The sequence below is a fragment of the Pseudopipra pipra genome, chromosome 11, assembly GCF_036250125.1.
Source record: "Pseudopipra pipra isolate bDixPip1 chromosome 11, bDixPip1.hap1, whole genome shotgun sequence".
Lineage (NCBI taxonomy): Eukaryota > Metazoa > Chordata > Aves > Passeriformes > Pipridae > Pseudopipra > Pseudopipra pipra.
In genome coordinates, this window is record NC_087559.1 from 13,349,319 (window position 1) to 13,369,534 (window position 20,216).

General features: G+C 34.7%; 1 protein-coding gene across 14 annotated transcripts in view; it reads left to right on the plus strand.

Moving 5' to 3' along the window:
* The window catches only part of ERC2 (ELKS/RAB6-interacting/CAST family member 2), a 428,559-nt gene that overhangs the window by 145,603 nt on the left and 262,740 nt on the right, over positions 1-20,216 (plus strand). For 6 of the 14 annotated variants that reach the window (XR_010433473.1, XR_010433476.1, XR_010433474.1 and 3 more), the window contains 4 exons: positions 7,401-7,538; positions 12,829-12,969; positions 13,521-13,661; positions 17,067-17,102. Coding sequence is in view for 1 of the 14 variants with exons in the window: in XM_064667650.1 (XP_064523720.1) it covers positions 7,401-7,538; positions 12,829-12,969; positions 13,521-13,661; positions 17,067-17,102 (456 nt within the window). In the remaining 13 variants the exon portion in view is untranslated. The remainder of the gene's footprint in view (positions 1-7,400; positions 7,539-12,828; positions 12,970-13,520; positions 13,662-17,066; positions 17,103-20,216) is intronic. The other 8 variants (XR_010433477.1, XR_010433479.1, XR_010433480.1 and 5 more) reach the window with 3 other exon arrangements.

The following is a 20,216-nucleotide window of genomic DNA, read 5'->3' on the forward strand; positions in this document are numbered from 1 at the left end:
ATACCTTTCCCTTCTTGTCTCCTGTTCTCTTTGCTTCACTTCATTCTTTGAAAATCTCCATCTCCAGATATCAGCATCTCTGTAAACTCTTGTTTTTGTTTGTCTTGTATTTTCTTTATATTTGTTTGCTTCTGCAGCTTTAGTGTTCAGTAGTAAGAGCATGTTTTATTCATTCCAAGTCCTGTTTTTTATATTCTGGTCTTTGTGTATTTGTTATAATTTCCAGTTATCTCTTTGAGGTGTGATACCATCTTTGCCTCTCATCTTGCATGGCCTCTTTCTCTCTAATGAAAAATTACAGAGAAATCTTAAGGTATTTCTCTTCCTTACTCAGTCACATAAGGAGGTAGCCACACATGCTGCATAACTTATTTCTTTTGAAGAGGGTAATGTGTGCTATTGGTAATCCATCTCGTGGCTTGTAGACACTTATATGATTTTGCATATCCAGCTTCATAAATTATTGCTTGTGAATAAACAAAATGACTTGCCTCATTTCTGCATTATTTTGTACCAGGTGCACACACAGAATATGCATCTCCCTTGTACCAGATTGTTTTTCTGTTAAATTTGTAGGTATGTTCATTTGCAGTATTTGATTAAATTTGATTATTTAATATGTTGGTGACAGTTTTTGCAGCTTAAAAGGACATTTGAGATAAATATGTGAGTGAATAGCTTTTATAAAATCTTGGATAGTCCTGGAATACCAAACAGGAAGCAAGTACCTCTTTTCTCTAGTGCAGAATTTCAGCTGAATTCACAGTGCTCGTTTTTTTGAAGGCAATTTATTCTAGCAACTGTCTTTGCAAAGTCTTGCCTAACAAAATGAGTCATACTTGGTGTGTCATCCCAAGACATGACAGTTGCTCTTTATGAAATGGGACACTTGACTTACTTGACTTACTACTGCCTATCACAGGGGACAGTGTAAATCTGTGACAGTGTTAATACTGGATAATAGCAGCATTTTGTAAGTATAGAGAAAGTTATGTCTTAGGCAGGCTGCTGGTTTGTGTTTTATTGGAGCTATTTGATTCTAAATTGTTTTTAAATATTTATGTTAATATAATAAATATTATAATATTACCAACAAAATGTGATGAAAAATTGAGATAAATTGACTTCATTGAGAAGAAGTTGGTATCAAAAAATCCTGCAATTTTATTTGTGAAATAATGTAGTATTTTACACTGCAGTATTTCTGTGAAGACACCAATTAGAATTTGAAGCCTTATTTTGCTTAAACACTGTGTAAACTAACATCCTCCTGGTCCAGAGCACTTGCTAGTTCATTAGAGACAGGTTGCATGTGAAGATTGGTAACTTCAAACAAAGGAAAAGGGAAGATGATGCCTCTGCACTGGATAAAACAGACACCACCATGTGGTTAATAATGTAAATGAATATCTAGAATATATATACAGTATATTCATTTATGTATATATGATATAGGTATAAAAATAACGATCAACCATACAAGTAAGTTTTCAAACCCCAGTATTAATCTGATGATCTGGGTGATTCCAGCAGAAAAAACCCCAATTTTATAGAAGCAGAAAATGTTCTGTATTGAAGTGCTGCAGCTTTGGAAGGAAACAGCGTAAGTGTATATCATCAGAAATACTCAGATTACCTTTTCTTTTTTTCCAGTTTCTTATTCTGATCTTATGTATTTTTTTGTTTTTTAATCTTGTCAAGTAGAGCAAGATTCTGAAGGATTATTTCCTGCTTGGATTAGGTGCGTTGGGAAGGTAGCAATAGGGTGATTACTGGCTCATGCCACTGCTCTATTGCTCCTGTCATCAGGTTCATGTGAGGGCTGATGTCTGAAGCAGCATTTGCTTCATTAGCTCCTTTGTGACAGTCACTGTGCAGCTGCATTTTGGTACTTTGAAGTGTAGTCCTGAAGTCAGTTTGAGGTAAAAACTCTTTAGACAGATCAGTCTTTTTGTGTGAAAACCTTACAGACCTATTGAACTGGAGAATGCTTTCTCCTTATCCGTGGTTGGAAATGTTGTTTTGCATAACCTGAAGGACTGTGTACTTTTTATGGGCAGCTTTAAAGGCACTTTTACTGTCTGTGGTTTAGTAATCCACTGTCGTGTTGGCAGTGTAGGGTTGAGCTGGCCATATGCCTTGAGCCATCTAAAATCTCTGGTGTTTAAGTCTTGTGGGGCAAAATAACATGAGAATATAGGGCTAAAAGATGCTATTGAGCCACGAGGTGTGTTGTAATCTGAAGTAAGTACAATACTGCTGTATTACTTCAATTTGGAAAAAATAAATTTGCAAGGTAGTAACAGGAAGGCGCAAAGGAAATATTTTAAATTGAGAACATATTGTGCAACAGACAACTATAGGTAAGAAGTGTTATTCTATTTAGACATAATCAAGCATTTTAGTGGATATTGGAACTGCTAATGGAATCCAAGAGTTTTTTATCATGTCATTATAAGATTAAAAGCTTTTTTCCAGTTACATTAGTAAAGCCAAAGATTAGAAGATCAGTACATACCTTATACTTTAATAAATATGCTTAATTGCAAGCAGCAATCCTTCATTTTATAATTTTATATTGTAGTATAATTTTTAATATAACATTAATTTTTAGAATCTAAAAGTATTGGGTTTTGACTTTTGAAAAAAATATTCCTAATTTATGCTTGTCTGTCTACCTACTTAAAAGGAGGAAAATCAAAGTGCAAGTTTAGGGGACTGGATGAGGAACCATTTCTGGGGCAGCCTCTTTCAAAACAAAATATAATTCTGCAATGCCAAGCTGTAGAAGCAGAAATTGTCCTTCAATGGACTCATTTTGTTAGTTGAAATGCTGCTTATACTGAAAAATGTACTTAGGTCATATTATGATTCTAAGTGTAAAGCTTCTCCCTCCCACCCCATAGGCTGAAACTTCAAATAGCTCCTGTAAAGCCTGTTAATTTTAAAATACTTTGACTGACTTGCTATTTATTAACTGTACATCATTTGGTAAAAAATCCTGGCTAAAAATCTATAGTGCTTTTCAAAAACTATACTTCTATATTGAGCTTTCAGGTAATAATAGTTTTACAGGCATGGTAGGGAAAAATGGTTTCATTTTTTTCTGTGAGTCCTTCATTACAAATTACACACACACACATCCACACGGAACTGAGCGGAGATGTTGGGATGTCTGTAGACACATCTATTTTACTGAGTCACTACCAAAGCTCATTTCATCTTCTGGGGTATCCTGAGACATTTCTGAAAAGGACCATGTGAGCCAGAACATTTGCCATGAGGCTTACTAATAAAAATAAATTGTGTGTAAGTAGCCATTTAGAGTTTATACATTTGAACTATCCCTAACTGTTTTTTTCTGATTTGATTAATAGTTACATTACTTTTGTCTTTTCTTATCTATGTCTGTGAGGCAGCAGCTAAAGTCTGAGAATGAGTACTGAGTTTTAAAGTAGTCATAGATAATGCTCATGTTGGGTGAATGTTGTGGTTTATTAAATCTCTTTTTCTTGTAGTGCCATTATTGTTTCAGTAGAATGTAACAGTATTTGGGAAATTGTTCAGTAGAATTTTTTTTCTTAAAATACTAAGATCTTTTTTAGGAAGTAATGAAAAGATACATACAAAGGTTCTGTTTTCTCCTCTGGATTTTAATTTTACATTTGAGTTAAACTAATCTTATTGATCTACTTCACTAGAACAGACATGACCTGTGTTTTAATATGACACAGAACTCAAAGACTTCTGCCTAGAGAAATTTAGACTAGAGAAAAATGATTTTTAGGATTAAAAACTAGTGTTAAAAAATACTTAGTCTGAGTTATTTAAAACTCAGATACAGAGCAGAGAGGAAAATACATGCAGCTAAGTTTAAGTATATGGCTTTATGGTTTCACTAGCTAGGCCTAAGAAGTCTTGGCTAAGTTCTCTCTTATGGGGTCTTAGACTCTCTTATACTTTAATGCATATCTCTGAAGGCAAATTGTTGTAGTGTGGAACATTTTCTGTGATTATATAATTTTCATGCAAGTATAGTACCTTAATTTTGATAATGAAAGGCATTTTCCTTTGAGAACTTGGTTTACTGTGAATTTTAAAGCCTGTCTGCGGGTGAGATTTATTTTAATCCCTTGAGTATTTAATAAGCATTCCTGAGACTGTCGCCAAAAGGTGACAAGATTAGCACTTGAGGTTTATTGACAGGATGTCTCATAGGAAAGACATTTATCTGTAAGGATATTGTTTTAAAAGGAAGAATAAAGTCTGGCTTAAGCTCTGGGAATATACACACTTTCTGAAATGCAGAAAGAATGGAGCAGTTTCTTTTCATCATGGCACAGGGACACAGCAGTTTGCAGAGGTAAGAAATCCATGTTGAGAAAACTTCGCAGTAACCAGCTTCCTATCTGAAGAAAAATGTAAGTGCTTGAGGATTAAGAAAGTCTTAACAGTCCCTGTCATAAGTTGAATTCAGGCATGCTCAAAAGTCATTACTCAACAATAGCATTGTATCCTTACACATGTACTTCTACCCAAATATATATCTGTTGGAGAATGACAGAGGTTACTAGAGGGTTTGTTGTTCTTTCTTGGTTTAAAAAACCCAGGAAGAACTAAATCATATCTTATATTCCAAGATTTTAGCATGTGAGACTGCTCAATCTCTTTGTCTCCTGTAACATCTTTGAGAGAACTCTGTGATTAACTGGTCATAAAGTCTTGTCTGTATTAGCAGGGCTTTGCTGCTCCTGTGCCCATCCCAACAAATACTCTGTGGTACTGAGTCTACTTTCACATACCCCAGTGTGGTCCTGTTCCCTTCAAAGTATTTCCTTCAGGTTTATATACCAGAAATAGAAGAATAATCAGATCCTTTCCTCTTACTTTATCTGTGGACTATGCATTGAACAACTTATTTTAAAGCAGTTGTGATTCAATGGGGATGTTTTTAATTTGCTGCCTGTTCTCTTTACCTCTGAGGAAAGAATTTTGTAAATGCTGAATAATTTTAGAACATGTTTTCTTGGTTAAGGGTTGGATCATATTTTAAATTAGTTTTAAGAGGAAGGAAATCGTGTAAATGCTGTGGAATTCAGATAAGCACTGTGCATAGGAAATAAGTACTTTAATTTAGGGTGCCTAGAATTGGTAGGTCAAGCTGATGATAATAAAGGACCAGATCTTAGCTTTGTTTCAAAGAACATGTAATCAATATTCACTCTCCTGTTTTATTTCTCTTTTACTTGAGAATTTGTTTTTGTGAAGCTGAAATGTGCAATTGCTTAAGTATTCCACAGGGTGTCATGAGGTAGTTGTTGGAATCATTAATACTTGGATGAAGTAAAGAAAGAAACGTAGTGTGCAGTCCTCTGAATGCCAGCTAATGTAATTTTAGATGTGACTAATACACATGCCATAAAATAAAAAGTTCTTAACTCATTAACACATGTATCATATTTCTGTATCTGTATAAAATATACACACGAAGAAAAATATTACAAGAGGTCATTTACAAGAGTGAGCTCTTCTGTGTCAGGTCTTCCCAAAGAACCCTTTCTATATATTCCTTAGTATTTTATAGTTTACACAGCAAGTGGAATCTTTGGCTCATAGCAGCAATCTGACATACAAAACTATTTATATAAAAAAAGAAAAAAAGAGAAAGAAAAAGAAAAAAAGGTATAATACTTGTATTTGCTGTACTGTAAAGAATTTCTAATTGGAATGTTGTCCTCCAAATTTACTTACAAATTTAATTTTAATTTTTATTTAAGTTCTTTTCAAATTTAAATTTATTTAAACACACTTCATGCAGTGCACACAGCTGTACTGTGGATTTTCTGACCTGTTAATTATAGATATATATGATGTCAAAACTTAACTTCAGAGTTTTTTCCTGCACACGTATAATGTAGTAGGAGGAGAATTTTTAGCAAGGTGTGCCCCAAATTAGTGTGTTTGATTATGGTGGGAGATTTTTGGATTTGAAGATCAAATTTTTATTAGCATAACTGTTGACCTCTGCAGAGCTACACACAATAAATTCAACTTCAGGTTTGTAAAGAAATCTTTAAATACAGTTTAACAGTAACTATAAGACATCCTTCTTCTGTTAAAATCTGAGTTGTAAATGGAAATGATATTGGCTATGAGAAAAAAAATCGTTATGAAATGAACAGCAAAACATCATTTCAGTAGGAAGAGAACGCGATCCAAAGTGGAAAATCACTAATGAAAGTAAGATTCTGAATCTTTATTGACAGTAATAATTTGTCTGATTTTGTCTACATATTTAAAACTAGTTTTGAACAGATGACACTGTATGGATTTTGGTATATTTTCTCATATTATATAAAGTGGCATACTAAAATGATAGACTAGTTAATTTTCTTGTTACTATTTATTTGTGCAAAATCTTGGGTTTGTGCCAGTGGCATAATAGTGAGTGGCATTGAGAGTGTAGGACGAAGGGAGTTTGATTCTTCTGACAGACAGTTAATGACATTTTACACCTATGACATAACACGTGTCCTCTCTGCATTATGCCCAGGAGGTCACAGTGCCTCACAGCCATAGGAAGGGATTGGCATGATAATCAGCAACTGAGTGCTTTTATTTGAGTTTACTTCCCAAATCCACATCATCATGTGGACAACGTTTTGTGCAAAACCTTTCTGATTTAACCCTTTCTGATTTAACCACTATAAGTCACGACCAGTGTGTTTGTATGTACCTTGGCAAGAGGCTTAAATACTTTCTAGAGGAAGAACCTGACATGTCTAAAGCAATTAAAACATCCAAAATAGAGTGGCATACTTTAAAACTTCATGGAGATGTAGAAAGTGAATGGAAATGGTGGCTCTTGAGGTTTTTAGTTTGGTTTTGTTTGTTTGTTTCTGGTTTTGGCTTTTTTGAAGTATAAACACCCTGATCTCTGTCCGTGTGAGTTTTCTTCACAGCAGGGCATCATGGAAGAAGAGGTTTTTAGATAGGCAGGTTATCATCTTTCCTCTTCCTCAGTTTAAGGCTCACTCGACTCGCTTTGCCTCGCCCTTTCTTTATCCTTCTTATTGAGCTAGAATAATCTAAAGGGGTAATTCCAGGCATACTTTGAATTACTGAGATAATGCAATACCTTAAACTAAAGTGATTAATATCAGAAAATACTTAAATAATAAAATACCTGACTGCATTAAGATTTTTCCTATAATTTATTAAAAAATTATACTTGTTTAGCAAAGGAAAACAAAATAGACAGACGCAAAAAAACTATTGATATTATAGCAGGTACAAACTTGGGAGTATCATATGTGTGATATGTATACACTCAGCACCCAAGTTCCTCTTGGAATGTTAAGACAAAGTTGATGAATATTATAATCTGTTTTTATTTTCAGATTGAAAATCTACAGGAGCAACTTAGGGACAAAGACAAACAACTAACAAATCTAAAAGACAGAGTGAAGTCGTTGCAAACGGATTCCAGTAACACAGACACAGCACTGGCAACCTTAGAAGAAGCTCTATCAGAAAAGGTAATGTTTTGTCATGAACAGCATCATGTGCTGCTCTTGTGGGGGAACTGTGGGCAGAAAGTGTCTTTTTAAGTCGGTCTGGCACCTGTCACAAAACCTATGGGCCTTGTCAGGAGAGCAGGTGGCTCTGCTCTGGGAGGATGAGCAGGGAGGGGCTGCTGGCTGATGAGTGGACACAGGACTCAGGGAAAGTAGTATCCTTTTAAATGCTCAGGGAGAAATGGCCCAGGACAAGGGAAGATTTTCACTTAGTCAATGAGATGAGTGGTTGTTCCCTGAAAGAACTGAAAATTGGACACCTGACTTAAAGAAGGTAGAAGTCTGGATATTTTTCTGTCTTTATGATCTTGATTATCCTGTTCTTTTGTCCATTAAGCAGGGCCTAAGTGAAGAGCCAAGGGGAATTGGCTGTACTAGTTGTTACCTTGGCTTGCTGTTAGCAAGTTTCCTACACTTCATTTGTAAGGGAAACTTTGTTTCATAAAAAAAAATAATTGAGAATGACTTTTTTCCCCCCTTTACAAACTGTATGCCTTTAATTTGAAAATACCTAGCAGAAGGGATAAATCTGGACTGTTTAAATTAGTGCCAACATTCCTACCAGTTTCAATGAGGTCAGGTTTCTTCTTTCAGTTAACTTTGAATGTGAGTTAATGCAAGTGAATTTATATGCCCCAAAAATTAGTACAAGTATCCACATTTTGCAGCTCACAGATCTTAATATATACCACTTAAATATGAACAGGTGAGTGTGACTAATTAAAGTAATATGTGCCATTCTGCAGTGTGTATGAAGGTATTTATGACTGTATATGACCTTAAACTCCACTGTGGTGTTGGCACTAACACATGCAATGTTAATGTAGGATTTTTGATTTCTTGTGTGTTTAATTGCCTTACTAGCATTTGCTTGGTCAACAACAGTGAAAAAAGTTGGCATAAGTATGGCTTCCTATGGGTAAGCACACAGCACTTATACAGGGAAGTTACACGTGTTTTTGTAATCTTTCACTGCTGCTCTGGACACACTGCTCATCCATTTCACAGCATATTAATAAAAAATGACACAAAGCACTTGTTAATCTGTTTTTCCTCGGTGTAAACTATCTTTTCTGCATTAGTCACTTTCCCAAAATGCCCACAGAGGCAGCTGAGAGTTTTATTAAAACAGTCCTTTAGCCCTTGTGCTACAGTTGTCAGCATGGAAAGCAGAGTGACTGTCACACTGCAGACTTGCCAGTTATCCTGTGCAACTGAGCATGAAGTCGATTGTCAAAAGCCAAAGAAAACCTTGCATCCCATTTTCTGCTTCAGCAGTATCTGCAGCACTTCAGAGAAAATGCACTTATGTGATATTTCTTAGCTGGAATAATTTGCTAAGTTGCAATCTGTCTCCAATTTTAATGTTTCTCTGCTGAAAATATTAAACTAATGAGAGTTTGCCAGAGTTTGTAATAGAGGTAGCTAGTGTGGAACTATTGGATAGATTATAATTGTCTTCTGACTGCCACAAATACAAAAGATTGAACCTAACCCTAAATTAATTAACACTAATTAGTTTTTAAGTCCATTTTATATCAGTACCATTATAAAATAAGTTGAAATAAATGTTAGCTAATAAATACATGTAAAAGCATTTATAATTTTGAAGAAGTTTTCTGTATATCTGAAAATATTCTATTGTTGTCAGACATACAAACTGTGAAATTTTCCTAAACTCAGGATTTTTGAATGTTGTATTTAGTATAGTTCCAGAGTTTGTTTTAAAGTTATCCTATGGAATTTCTCTGTGTATATGATAACTTGACATGTGACAACACTAGAGACCCTGATGGTGTGGAAATTTTGTGTCAAGCTTTATTTGATACCTGAAATAAAGATTCAAGTCCAATAAATGATGCTATTTTTAATGTTTTAGAAAAATTTAGTGAACTTAGATCCTTCTCTGAAATGTATTTTTGTAATTCATGTCTGCTTCATTTGGAATTGCAGTTTGGAATGGATATACACGAACAGACACTTTTTGAAAGAATCAGTGTGATTAGTGGTTTTTCCAAGTGGAATTGATTGGAACTCACATGGGGTCCCTGAGGTTGAATTCTGTACAAAGTAGTCACTTTGCTTACATGCAGTCAGCTGGGAATGGCATCATTCCTGGGGTGTGTGCAGGCTGATCTGACATGTTTACAATGAATGCCATGGGATGTTTTCCTCTGCCACGGAGATTTCTGACTTTTTACAGCTGATGAAGGTGATGGAATCATTTGTAAACCAATGCTTTTGAGAGGTGTGGAAGCTGAGTTGTGCTGTGGTTTCTGGTGACTGTTTCAATCAGTTGTGGAGAGATTGTTGGTTATAAAAGTTGTGTTGCTGTATATAAAGGGAAGTACTCTATATGTAACTGGTATGCTTATCATTCTATATTGCTCTGTTAATCTAAGGAAAAGATACACAGAGTTATTTAAATAATAGACCTTTTCTACAAATGAGCTTTTGAACTTCTGATGTGTGACCACTGTGTCTGTGACACTGCAGTTAGAATTAAGATTAGCTTTTGAAAAACAGGGTACTTGATCTTAGAGCCTGAGGAGAAAGTTCCCAAGGTAAAGACATCTATATCTCTGTGTGATTTTGATTGTTTATTGTACAGAGAAATCACCCACAATTTCTTTTCCACTGTAAATCTCTTGAAGGCCACACTTTGAAAAGCAGGTTTTCTGATGTTAAGTGTGATTTCTGGGATGTACTGACACATTGAAAGAAGCCAGTAGGCATGTCCTAGAAGTTCCCAATGGACTATTATACCTGGCTTTCTTCTGTCTTCTGGCAGCTAAATACTGTGACGGTGTATGTTTTCATATGTGTCTCATTCCTTTTTGTGTCCAGCTTTCCAATCCATCCTAGCTGCTCCCAGTAACTTTCTTATCCCTATTCCCATTTACAGTAGCATTCTTAAGACCTGCAGACTTTATCAAGAGTTATTAACTATTTCCACTGGAAATACTGGTAGAAATATGAAATAGATGTTTGTCCAAATGGAACAAAACAAGAACTCCTAATGAATTTCTTATTAACAAGCACATGAATATAAGTACGTTTATCAATTTAATATGTGCTGCTGCTGTTAAGAAAGGATGATGCTTTCATTTAAGAAAACCTGAATTCCATGGAAATACGTTTGAGGGTTTTGTTTGGTTTTTTTTTTTTCCTAGAAATTGTATCAAAGCTACTTTGCAACTATATAATTTTGTTTTATACTCATGATTTTATACTCAGATTAGGCTCAGTTTTTGGTTTTATCTTAATTCTTTGTCAATTCAATAGGTTTTGGAATTTTAATTTAAAAATAATGAATAAGATACTTCTAGAGCATCATGGGAAGCTCTTTTAAAATAGAAATAAAATTTATTTATACCACTTTAGTTAACCACAATCCACTGAAATCTAATTGAATTGCTTTTCTTGGTTTCTTTTGGAAGAAAAACAAATTATGATCATATGATATGAATGAATTATGAAGCTTTTTTAAAGTCCAAAACTCAAATGTTTGAGCATTTATGTTTTTCCTGCATTGTTCTTGAAAATACACAGATTGAGATTTTAGCTCTGAATTAGAAGATATGTCCCCTTATTCTTTCTGAAAATAGATTTTTTTCCAAGTATTTGTCTCTGATTTCCTTTTTCTTTTGTAGTTAGTGATTAGGTATCTTGGTAACACTTAATGAGAAATTAATGTAGACATCATAAAACAACATCAAATTTTCCTGAAATGGACTCCTTTTAATCTTTGTATTTTTGTGACAGTATTGCTGGTATAATTTATCCTCTTGTTAGGAATCAGAAACAAATCACCTTCAGTCACATTTGAGTTCATTTTAGAATTAAATTGCAAAACTTATTTGTTCAATTATTTATTTTTAAGTTCAGAGCCTCTCCTAAGCACTGAAAATTCTTAAAAATATAAAGGTTACATCGCAATTAAAAAAAAGAAGTTTGAAAATCAGACTATGCAAAAGTGCTATCAGCTTCCTTGATGTTATAACAAGAAACTTTTCAAAGAATATCTCAGCTCTTGGACTGGCCCAAAGCAGCTCAAGAGGTTGCTTTCATGAAGCTGATATTTATAAAGTTGGTCCTACTGTAGCAGCACACAGCAGATAAGCAGTGGAGTATGTCTGATAATAGAGCTATATGCTGGGGCAATTCAGTTCCTGCTTCTGTGATAAAGTGCAAATAGATTAGACCTGTGAGGTCCCAGATTAGTGCACGAGGAAAGCTCGCCAATGCAAATAAGACTGAAACAAGAACACATTGTTGGGATTTCTGCTAGTTAGCTGTTAATCAAGTAAAACATGGTATATTAGGGCCTTTTAACACGTTTTTGACATTTAGCCTTATGCAGCTGACAGATAAATTAGTCTTCTTTTGTGATTGACTGGGAAAAAAAAGTTATACTGTTCATTAAAAAGATTAAATAGTGTTATGTTTAATTCATTGTAGATGAAAAAATCGTTTGGGTAAATAAATCTTCAAGAAGCAATTGCTGTAGAACTGAGTCTGCATATAACTAGGTGGAATCTGAATGGTTATTAAACTATTCAACTTAGTGGTGGCTGGCATTTTAATGTTAATATTCAAGAGATTAAAATTTTTTATTATTTGTTGTTAGGAATAAACTTGAAGTTATTTAGTGTTCCATAGAACCAGAGAAAGGTTTGGGTTGGAAGGGACCTTAAAGATCATCTAGTTCCAGCACCTTTGCCATGGGCAGGGACACCTTCCACTAGACAGGGTTGCTACAGACCTCAGATCATCTTCATGGCCCTCTTCAGGGCTCTCTCCAACATGTCCATGTCCTTGTGGTGAGGGTCCCAGAGCTGGATGCAGTTCTTCTCCCAGTGGAGTCCCACCAGAGCAGGGCAGATGTGCAGAATCCCCTCCCTTGACCTGCTGCCCAGGCTGCTTTTGATGCAGCCCAGGACACGGTTGGAAAATGCATTACTGAGTTGAATATCTTTCTGTATCCATCACAAAACTAAACATATTCGCATCAGTGTAGATCTTCAGTGAAGTTTCTGTGGTGTGTTACTCTTATCAAGTGTTTAAAACCTTGGACTTCCGATTTTGAAATCCAGAGAAATCTGGCATTGAGTTCAATACCATTAACTCAATCATCCTCTGCTTCTGAAGGTTGTTTTTGCTAACTGCTACATAATGCAAAGAAATTTTATTCTGTCTTTTCTTAAAATGATTTCCAACTTTTCTATTTTGCAACTCTTTCCCTTTTTAGGAAAGAATAATAGAGCGTCTGAAGGAGCAAAGGGATCGAGATGACAGAGAAAGACTTGAAGAAATTGAATCTTATAAAAAAGAAAACAAAGACCTGAAGGAGAAAGTTAATGCTTTACAAGCTGAACTGACAGAAAAAGAGGTCAGTCTTTTCATAAAATCTCTGCTCTTCTGTCTATGTCATTATGATGAAAGAAAGTGCATTAGGATTGCTCTTGAATCATTTTGAGTTCTGAAATTCTGCCACCTCAGTGGTCAGCTTCTGAACTGCTGTTTTCTTAAGCGTTCTTCACGGTCCTCATTTGTACATAAAGGATTGCTTCAGGTTTTACACAGTTGTGTGTCATTGTCTCTACTTTGTCCTTTACCTAAGCCTCCATTGGGCTCAAATATTCCACTGCTGCTCCTGTTTCTGTTTGTCAGTTAGAGCAATAAATTTCAAAGTGTTTGTACCTCCAGACCAGAACACCAGCTTGTCTGTATAATGAATGTTTCTGTGTTTCACTGCATTCTATCCCCTCTGGTTCCAGTTGGTTGTGTTCACAAAATGGTGTCTTTTGCTATCAATGCTTATCTTTGCGTCAACTTTTTGGGGAAGGGGAGGGGGAACAGGATCCAAGTGATTGCTAAGTTGGCAATAAGTTAGTGTCCTGGTGACTAGGAATTAACTTTTTACTCTTGGTCGTTTTTCAGTCTAGTTTAATCGATCTCAAAGAACATGCATCTTCATTGGCATCAGCAGGGCTGAAAAGAGACTCCAAACTTAAGTCTTTAGAAATAGCCATAGAACAAAAGAAAGAAGAGTGTAGTAAGTTGGAAGCACAGTTGAAAAAGGTAAGTTCCATCTTAAAACAAACAATCAGCAGAACAAAAATCAGCATCGCATACCCTCATTTTGAAATTATGATCTTATTTACTCTTCTGGAGTAAATCTAAAATCTAATCATCTTATGCTGTTTGCTGATGCTTGCATCAAATACTGCTTTTTCTCACGAGGTTTGTACCAAAGCCACTAGTGAGCCTCAGAAATTGTCCTGAATGCCTCTATGAGGGAATTCTGAGACTCTGCAGCACATAGTTGTACTGGGAGCAGGACATTGGAGGGAAAGTAGGAGGGCAGAAAGAAATTGTCAAACCAGTAATTTGTGTATGTGAATTTATACCACTTTTAGAAGTGAACTGAAATGTTTGTGGTATGGGAAAAAAATTAAAGGCTTGTCCAAGAAGTGCTGTACTTCCTAGTCCAAAAAATTCAGCTTCCAGAATGGAAACTCTAGCTAGGTTTTATTTTGATGTCTTTTTGGCTTTCTTGGTGAACACATGTTTGTGATAATTAAGCAAAATAATGCAAAGTCTATCTCAGCTGGCAATTCAGTATTTCTACTCAGCAAGTAGTGGAAGCAAGCATTTAAAGGAAAACATGCAAGTCCTGCATTTTATTACATGGTTTTATTTAAATTGCTGTGTTAAACTAGTTTTTGCTTAAATGATTTGCAGTTTGTTGATACCATTGTTTCTTTGACCTTTGTGTTGTTTGGTAGTGTCTGCTCTCATTGTTTGAACACCAATCTCATTATGTATTTGATGGTTTAGGCATTACCTTTGCCTTCTGCAATTCATGACTAAGTGTATGTCAAATGTTATTTTTTTAATATTGATATAATGTTTCATTTTCTAGAAAATAATATTTGTTCTGTGAATGTTACCACTGTTAGGATAATATTCTTGACACTCTTTTTACCCAGGTTGTTTAATCACTGTTCCGTGATTGAACATTGTTTCAATAGCCTGACCTGTGAAGAAGGTACTGCAAAGTATAAAGGATACCAGAGTGCAAACCTTATACTTCTACTATTTTTTAATTCACAATGAATATGTACAATTAGGTGCCTGCATTAGATGTTTAGTTGTGGAGAGGAAGGGAAACTTTTTCAATAAACATATACAAGCAGCCTATACAAATGGAAACACAAGTATTTTAAATGTCTGAGAGCTTATAAGTGCTACTGATGTCAGAATTAAAATATCCAAAGAAAAGGTTTCTCTGGAAGTCATTTAGTTTGGTTTTGTTTGTTAGAAAATAAGTTTGCTTACTTTACACTTCACTACAAAATATACTTCATTACAATCTGAAATATCTTATTTTCTTAATTTAAAGAAAAATAGTTAAAAGAACCCTGAAAGCACAGATCACTTAAAAAAACCTCATCGAAATCCTCTTGAAGGACTTGAAATTCTAAGTCAATCTTTTATGACTGTACATATAAACACATCATAGAGTCATGGAAAAATAAGCCCTTATAAAAGTCAGAGAGTGTCTGGGACGTCTTTCGTATAAAAAGGGAGTATGTTCCCTGTGAATAAATACAAAGGATTATTAAATGAAAGCTGAAAACATAATAGTTTTATTATATCATAAATACAGCATAAAGCCCCAATGGAAATTCACTCAACATTTGTAGGAGACCAGGTATTTCCACAATAAAATGGAGTTACAACCTTCTTTCTGGGCATGTTTAATTGAACAGAAACAGTGACTGTTAATGATAGTAGACTCCAAACAGTAATTTTCAATTCACATTTTCTCTAATGAAATACTTTATGTTCAAACCTGTAAATATCCTGTGTTAAAAGTAATTGGTCCCCAGAAAACCACCTTCCCCATGTTTTCACTCCTTAGGAAACTAACTGAAACAGAAATCAGGGTTACCCTTGCACATGTCTGAGTTAGAGCAGGAGGGGACATCAACATAGCTGGGAGTAAATTAACCTGTGTGTCCCATAAGTGTGCTTGGGTAGGAACATTAACCACTACAGGAGCTGGAAGGACCAGGCACATTTTATATCTCTCTTTAAAAGTGACTCCAAGGGGCTGTCTCGTTGAAAAAAGTTGAATGTAGTTTACTCCTCTCTAAAAATATCGTAGAGAAGGTACTTTCCGTTATGGGACTGCAAAATAATTGTAGTACAATGTTGATTTATATGTCTTAATAGGTTATACTAATAAATATAAGGATAGAATTCTGTGCACACTTGCTAGGAGTTAGTTTTCCACGAGCACTGATGGTAGAAGTGCTAGGTCTGAAAGAAAACACGCACAAGAGGCAAGTCCAAACTAAATCTGTAAATAAAAAAACAACTTTTAGAGTTTCTCTTCCCTGATTTCCCCTGCTTTCTGCTTTTTGGAGACAAAAATATTCATTTATTGATAATAAAGATGGTTTTGATTGGGTCTGATCAGATCCAAATATTTTTCAGTATTGCATAACTGGATTGTTTGCATTTCAGCTAGAGAAAATATGCTGATTCTAAACCACTGGTTTACACAGTAAGCATATTTCAAAAATAATAAATAAGATACTTGTAAAATGTAATTCTTCCTGTGACTGTGCTACATTTTGGTATACAAATCAACGTTTAAAATTATAGACATGCTTATTAAACTTTTTGTGACAAAGATTGTGGATTGAAATTCATATAATGAAAAAAAACAATAAATCATAAATACCAGAGAATGGTCAATGCTTTTTCCCCAAAATTCCACAGATTTTTGTTGACTTACTTTGTATTGCTACTAGTGAAAGAACAGCAGGAATTACCTAATAGGTAGTGAAGTGTTTTATATATATATGTGTATATATAATCTTTATTATCCACTCTAGAATTTCCTCCTTTTGTTGTTTTTCATTATCTTAAATTTACTTGCTTACTGACATATTTGCAGTTGCCTAAAGTACTTTTTGCCAAGCTGTAGTGTTCGAAAGTCATTCTGCATAGAAAATTCAGTCTTGTGTTAAACAAAAGGAAAGTAATAAATTTAATGATACAATTTAATTAATCTTTTATTATTACCGTCTTTGAAGCTTTGGTGATAAATTGCAGCCTCAGCCAAAAGCACTTCTCGTGATTCATTGCTTGAGACCAGCACTTAATGTATCATCAAAAGTGGACACCTTTCTTTATTTCATGGGTTATTTAACTTGAGAAAGGGAAAGTAACACAAACCTTAAATTTCTTACTCCAGCTATTCTTTTTTAGGAGCCAAAGTCAACATTTATGTTTCCCCAGTGCCTCTCACTTTCACCAAGGAATGTTTAGAATCTTAAATTTCTATTTTTTTTTTTTTAATGACAAGTTCTTCTGTGCAAATGCACTGGTTTTGTTGAGCTAATGCTGTTTTCCTGGATCTTTCCTTCTTTTCCTGTCTGTGCTTCACTCCCTACCAACTTTGCAATGTAGCAAGCTGAGCAGTTGTTCAATCAGATGTACAATCCAGTAAGTCCTTTTTTAAAATGCCCGCTGTAACATATGAAAGCATGAGGATCCATCCCCTTACTGTGTTGTGCTCTTCCTCTGTGGAGCTTTGCAGAACACTTCTGATGCTCACTATGCTATATTCATTGTATCCAAGTAAATGAACTTTGTGGACTTTAAGGCCGTTTTAAGAATATGAAATGCCTTAAATAGGTACATGCTGTGTTTCTGAGAAAGCAAACACTCTAGCCTTTAGGTCCTCAACTTTTCCATTAGAAAAAGCATGCAGATTTTATTTATTTTGGTTTTGGTTTTTGCTTTGCTTTTGAATTCCTCTTTCTGCAGTACTTTATTTGATCCTTCAAACTTAAATAACTCCTAATGTGTTCAGTTTTATCTTCAGTGACTGAGTTGATTAGGTTAATAACAGCATCTAGGAAATGACTGGTACTATTTCCAAAAGTCCATATGACTAAAACAGATCAGCTCTACTCATGAAAGACTGTATACATTCAGCATATATATTTTAGGAACATGGAAACTTTGTATTTAAGCAAAGAAAATGCTGAAATATAAAATGATTAATGCAATGGGCAGTTTTTGCAAAAGCACAGTATTGTTTTGGCTTGTTTAGCATAAATATTCTTGCCAATGTGTGCTTTAATTGCATAATATCTCCCATTCTGACTTGACTGTGCTCCTTTTCAATTTGAGGAAGAGCAGCAACAAACATTCTCTCTGCAAAGAACAGTTTCCATTTTTTTGGCAGAGACTGTTACATTTAATGTGCTCTGAGCATCACAGGGCAGAAAAAATGATGTCACTGTAATAGCAATTTACAGGCTATAGTTTACATAGTAATCATAGTCAGAATTACCATGTAATTGGGATAGTACATCTAGAGGAAATGGGTTTGTAGCTGAAGTAATGTGATAGTGTGCATTAGAGAAGGCATTGCCATCACTGAAGTCAATGGGAGTCCTGCCATCAGTGTCAGTGGATCAGGATTCCGCCTTTGGACTCTGTCATGGGTAGGTTTTGTAGCTTCTAACCGTGCAATGGATATGTCATGGCTTACATATGGGGAAAGAGAGTCCCACAGAATGTGCTGTGTTTACTTTTAAAGTTATTGGTTAGCTGGTTTTAGAATTCAGTCATAAATTGTAGCGTAAGTAGCATCAAACCTGGTATTGTCACCTCTCCCCTCCAGCACACTGCTGGTGACAGAGCTTGTCCCTTGGAATAATAAACCCCTTCTTCTCTGTATCATCTTGGTTCACCTTTGTGGTAGTTATGTTTCTATTCATATCATTTGCACTCCTACTCTGCTTGTCTTTTCCAGATTTTAGCTTGATTTTCATAAGTGCTTGCCAGTCATTACCTCAGTATTAGCAACTCTGCTGTATAGAATTTGTTTATTCCCTCCTAGTCTGTTTGTCTGCAGTATTCCAAAGTCAGTCCTTTTCTTAAATTCTTTTCCACTGCCTTTACATGCTTAATTTTCCAAAGGACAGCCTGTTGGCAGTTCCAAAATAATGGATGCTAGATCCTTTTCCTTTGGCACCAGGCAGCAATCATAGTATATTGACAAGATGATTTTGTTAAATAAATTTTTCTTGCTCGTCTTCTTTCTTCTCCTACTTTTATATATATATATATATATATATAAATCTACTTTTAACAATGTGAATAGCAATGATTCTCTTCTCACCCCAAACCAACCAAGGCCTTGAAATGAAATCATGATTTGACTGAAGTGAATGGCAGCATTTTCTTTGTGTTCCACAAGGCCAAGATTTCACCTTTGTCTTTGAGATAGTGTGATAGCAGTTACTTGATACCTTTTTTTTTTGTACTCAAAATCATTGATACTTTATTTAACAGAATGTTTTATTGACTTTTTTTTTTTTGCTTGAGAATCATAGTTCTAAAAAACTTAGATATCAATGTAATCTGAAAATACTGAAGTTTTCATGCTCATTTATTTACATGTGTCAGAGCAATAGCAGCCAATCACTGAGTGGACTTTTAGCCCATGCACTAATATAGCATTTTTTTGGTGGTTGAATGCGTTTTTTGTGCTGTGTCATACAGGTATCAACTCCAAGACCTTCATTTTTTGCTGAATCTAATGTTTCTTAAATACAGCAATGGCTAGAAGTGTTTTATTCTTATATACAATTGTGTACCAAAGAGGAGAGGATACTAAAGGGGTATAAATCCTGCATACTCTATAGCAAATGATTTCCAGTTTGTTCACCTGTAAGAGGGAATAGCAGTGGACATTTCTTCATGTTTTGAAAGATGAACTTTTTGAAATACCTAATGAAATGTTGTGTAAAATTGATTATAAGAAATTACATTATTGCCTTTGGACTGTAATGAAAATATAATGCTGTACTTTAAAGTTCAGGTGAACCTTTTTCTGAATTATTAAAGACTAAATTTTCCTAAATCCTTCACCAGAGCAATGTCAGATTAAAATTCAGAGTACCTGCAGAATCCTCTCTAAATTACCTACAGTAATCCCTGAAGTTAAATAAAGTCCCCATGAATTTTAAGGAGACAAAAAAATTAAGGTGACAGCAATCTATTTTTTTATTTGTTTATCACTTAAAGTAATAAAATTTGAAGGATCTTACAAAGTAATTTCTTGCATGTAAATTCTGCTATTCATTTTTTTTTTTAAATCAAGTATTTGGTTAATTTCTGTGTATGTTTGTCTGAAGCTTTAAAAATTAAACATTATATCTATCCATCCATTTCTGTTATGCAGAACAATGCATGTATGACTGTACCATAAGATTTTAATAGACTAAATAATTCATGTTGCATGTCTGTGCCACCCTGTTATGGTGTTTCTGTAGGAAATTTGTGGTTTACATAAGGAAATGTTACTTTACTTCTGAAGTATTTGTAGTATTTATTAAGCAAATATCAGAACAGATACATAATTATTGTAAAAATCTGTGAAATCCTAATGGTAGAGTACTATGCTATTTTTATTGAATTGTAAAAATAACATACAATAATGCAGTCACAAGATGGACAGAAAAGAAAACATAAACAAGTGGGCTAGTTTGCAAGTAACCTAATCTGCACACACAGGAATTATCATTCGCAGATACAGATTTA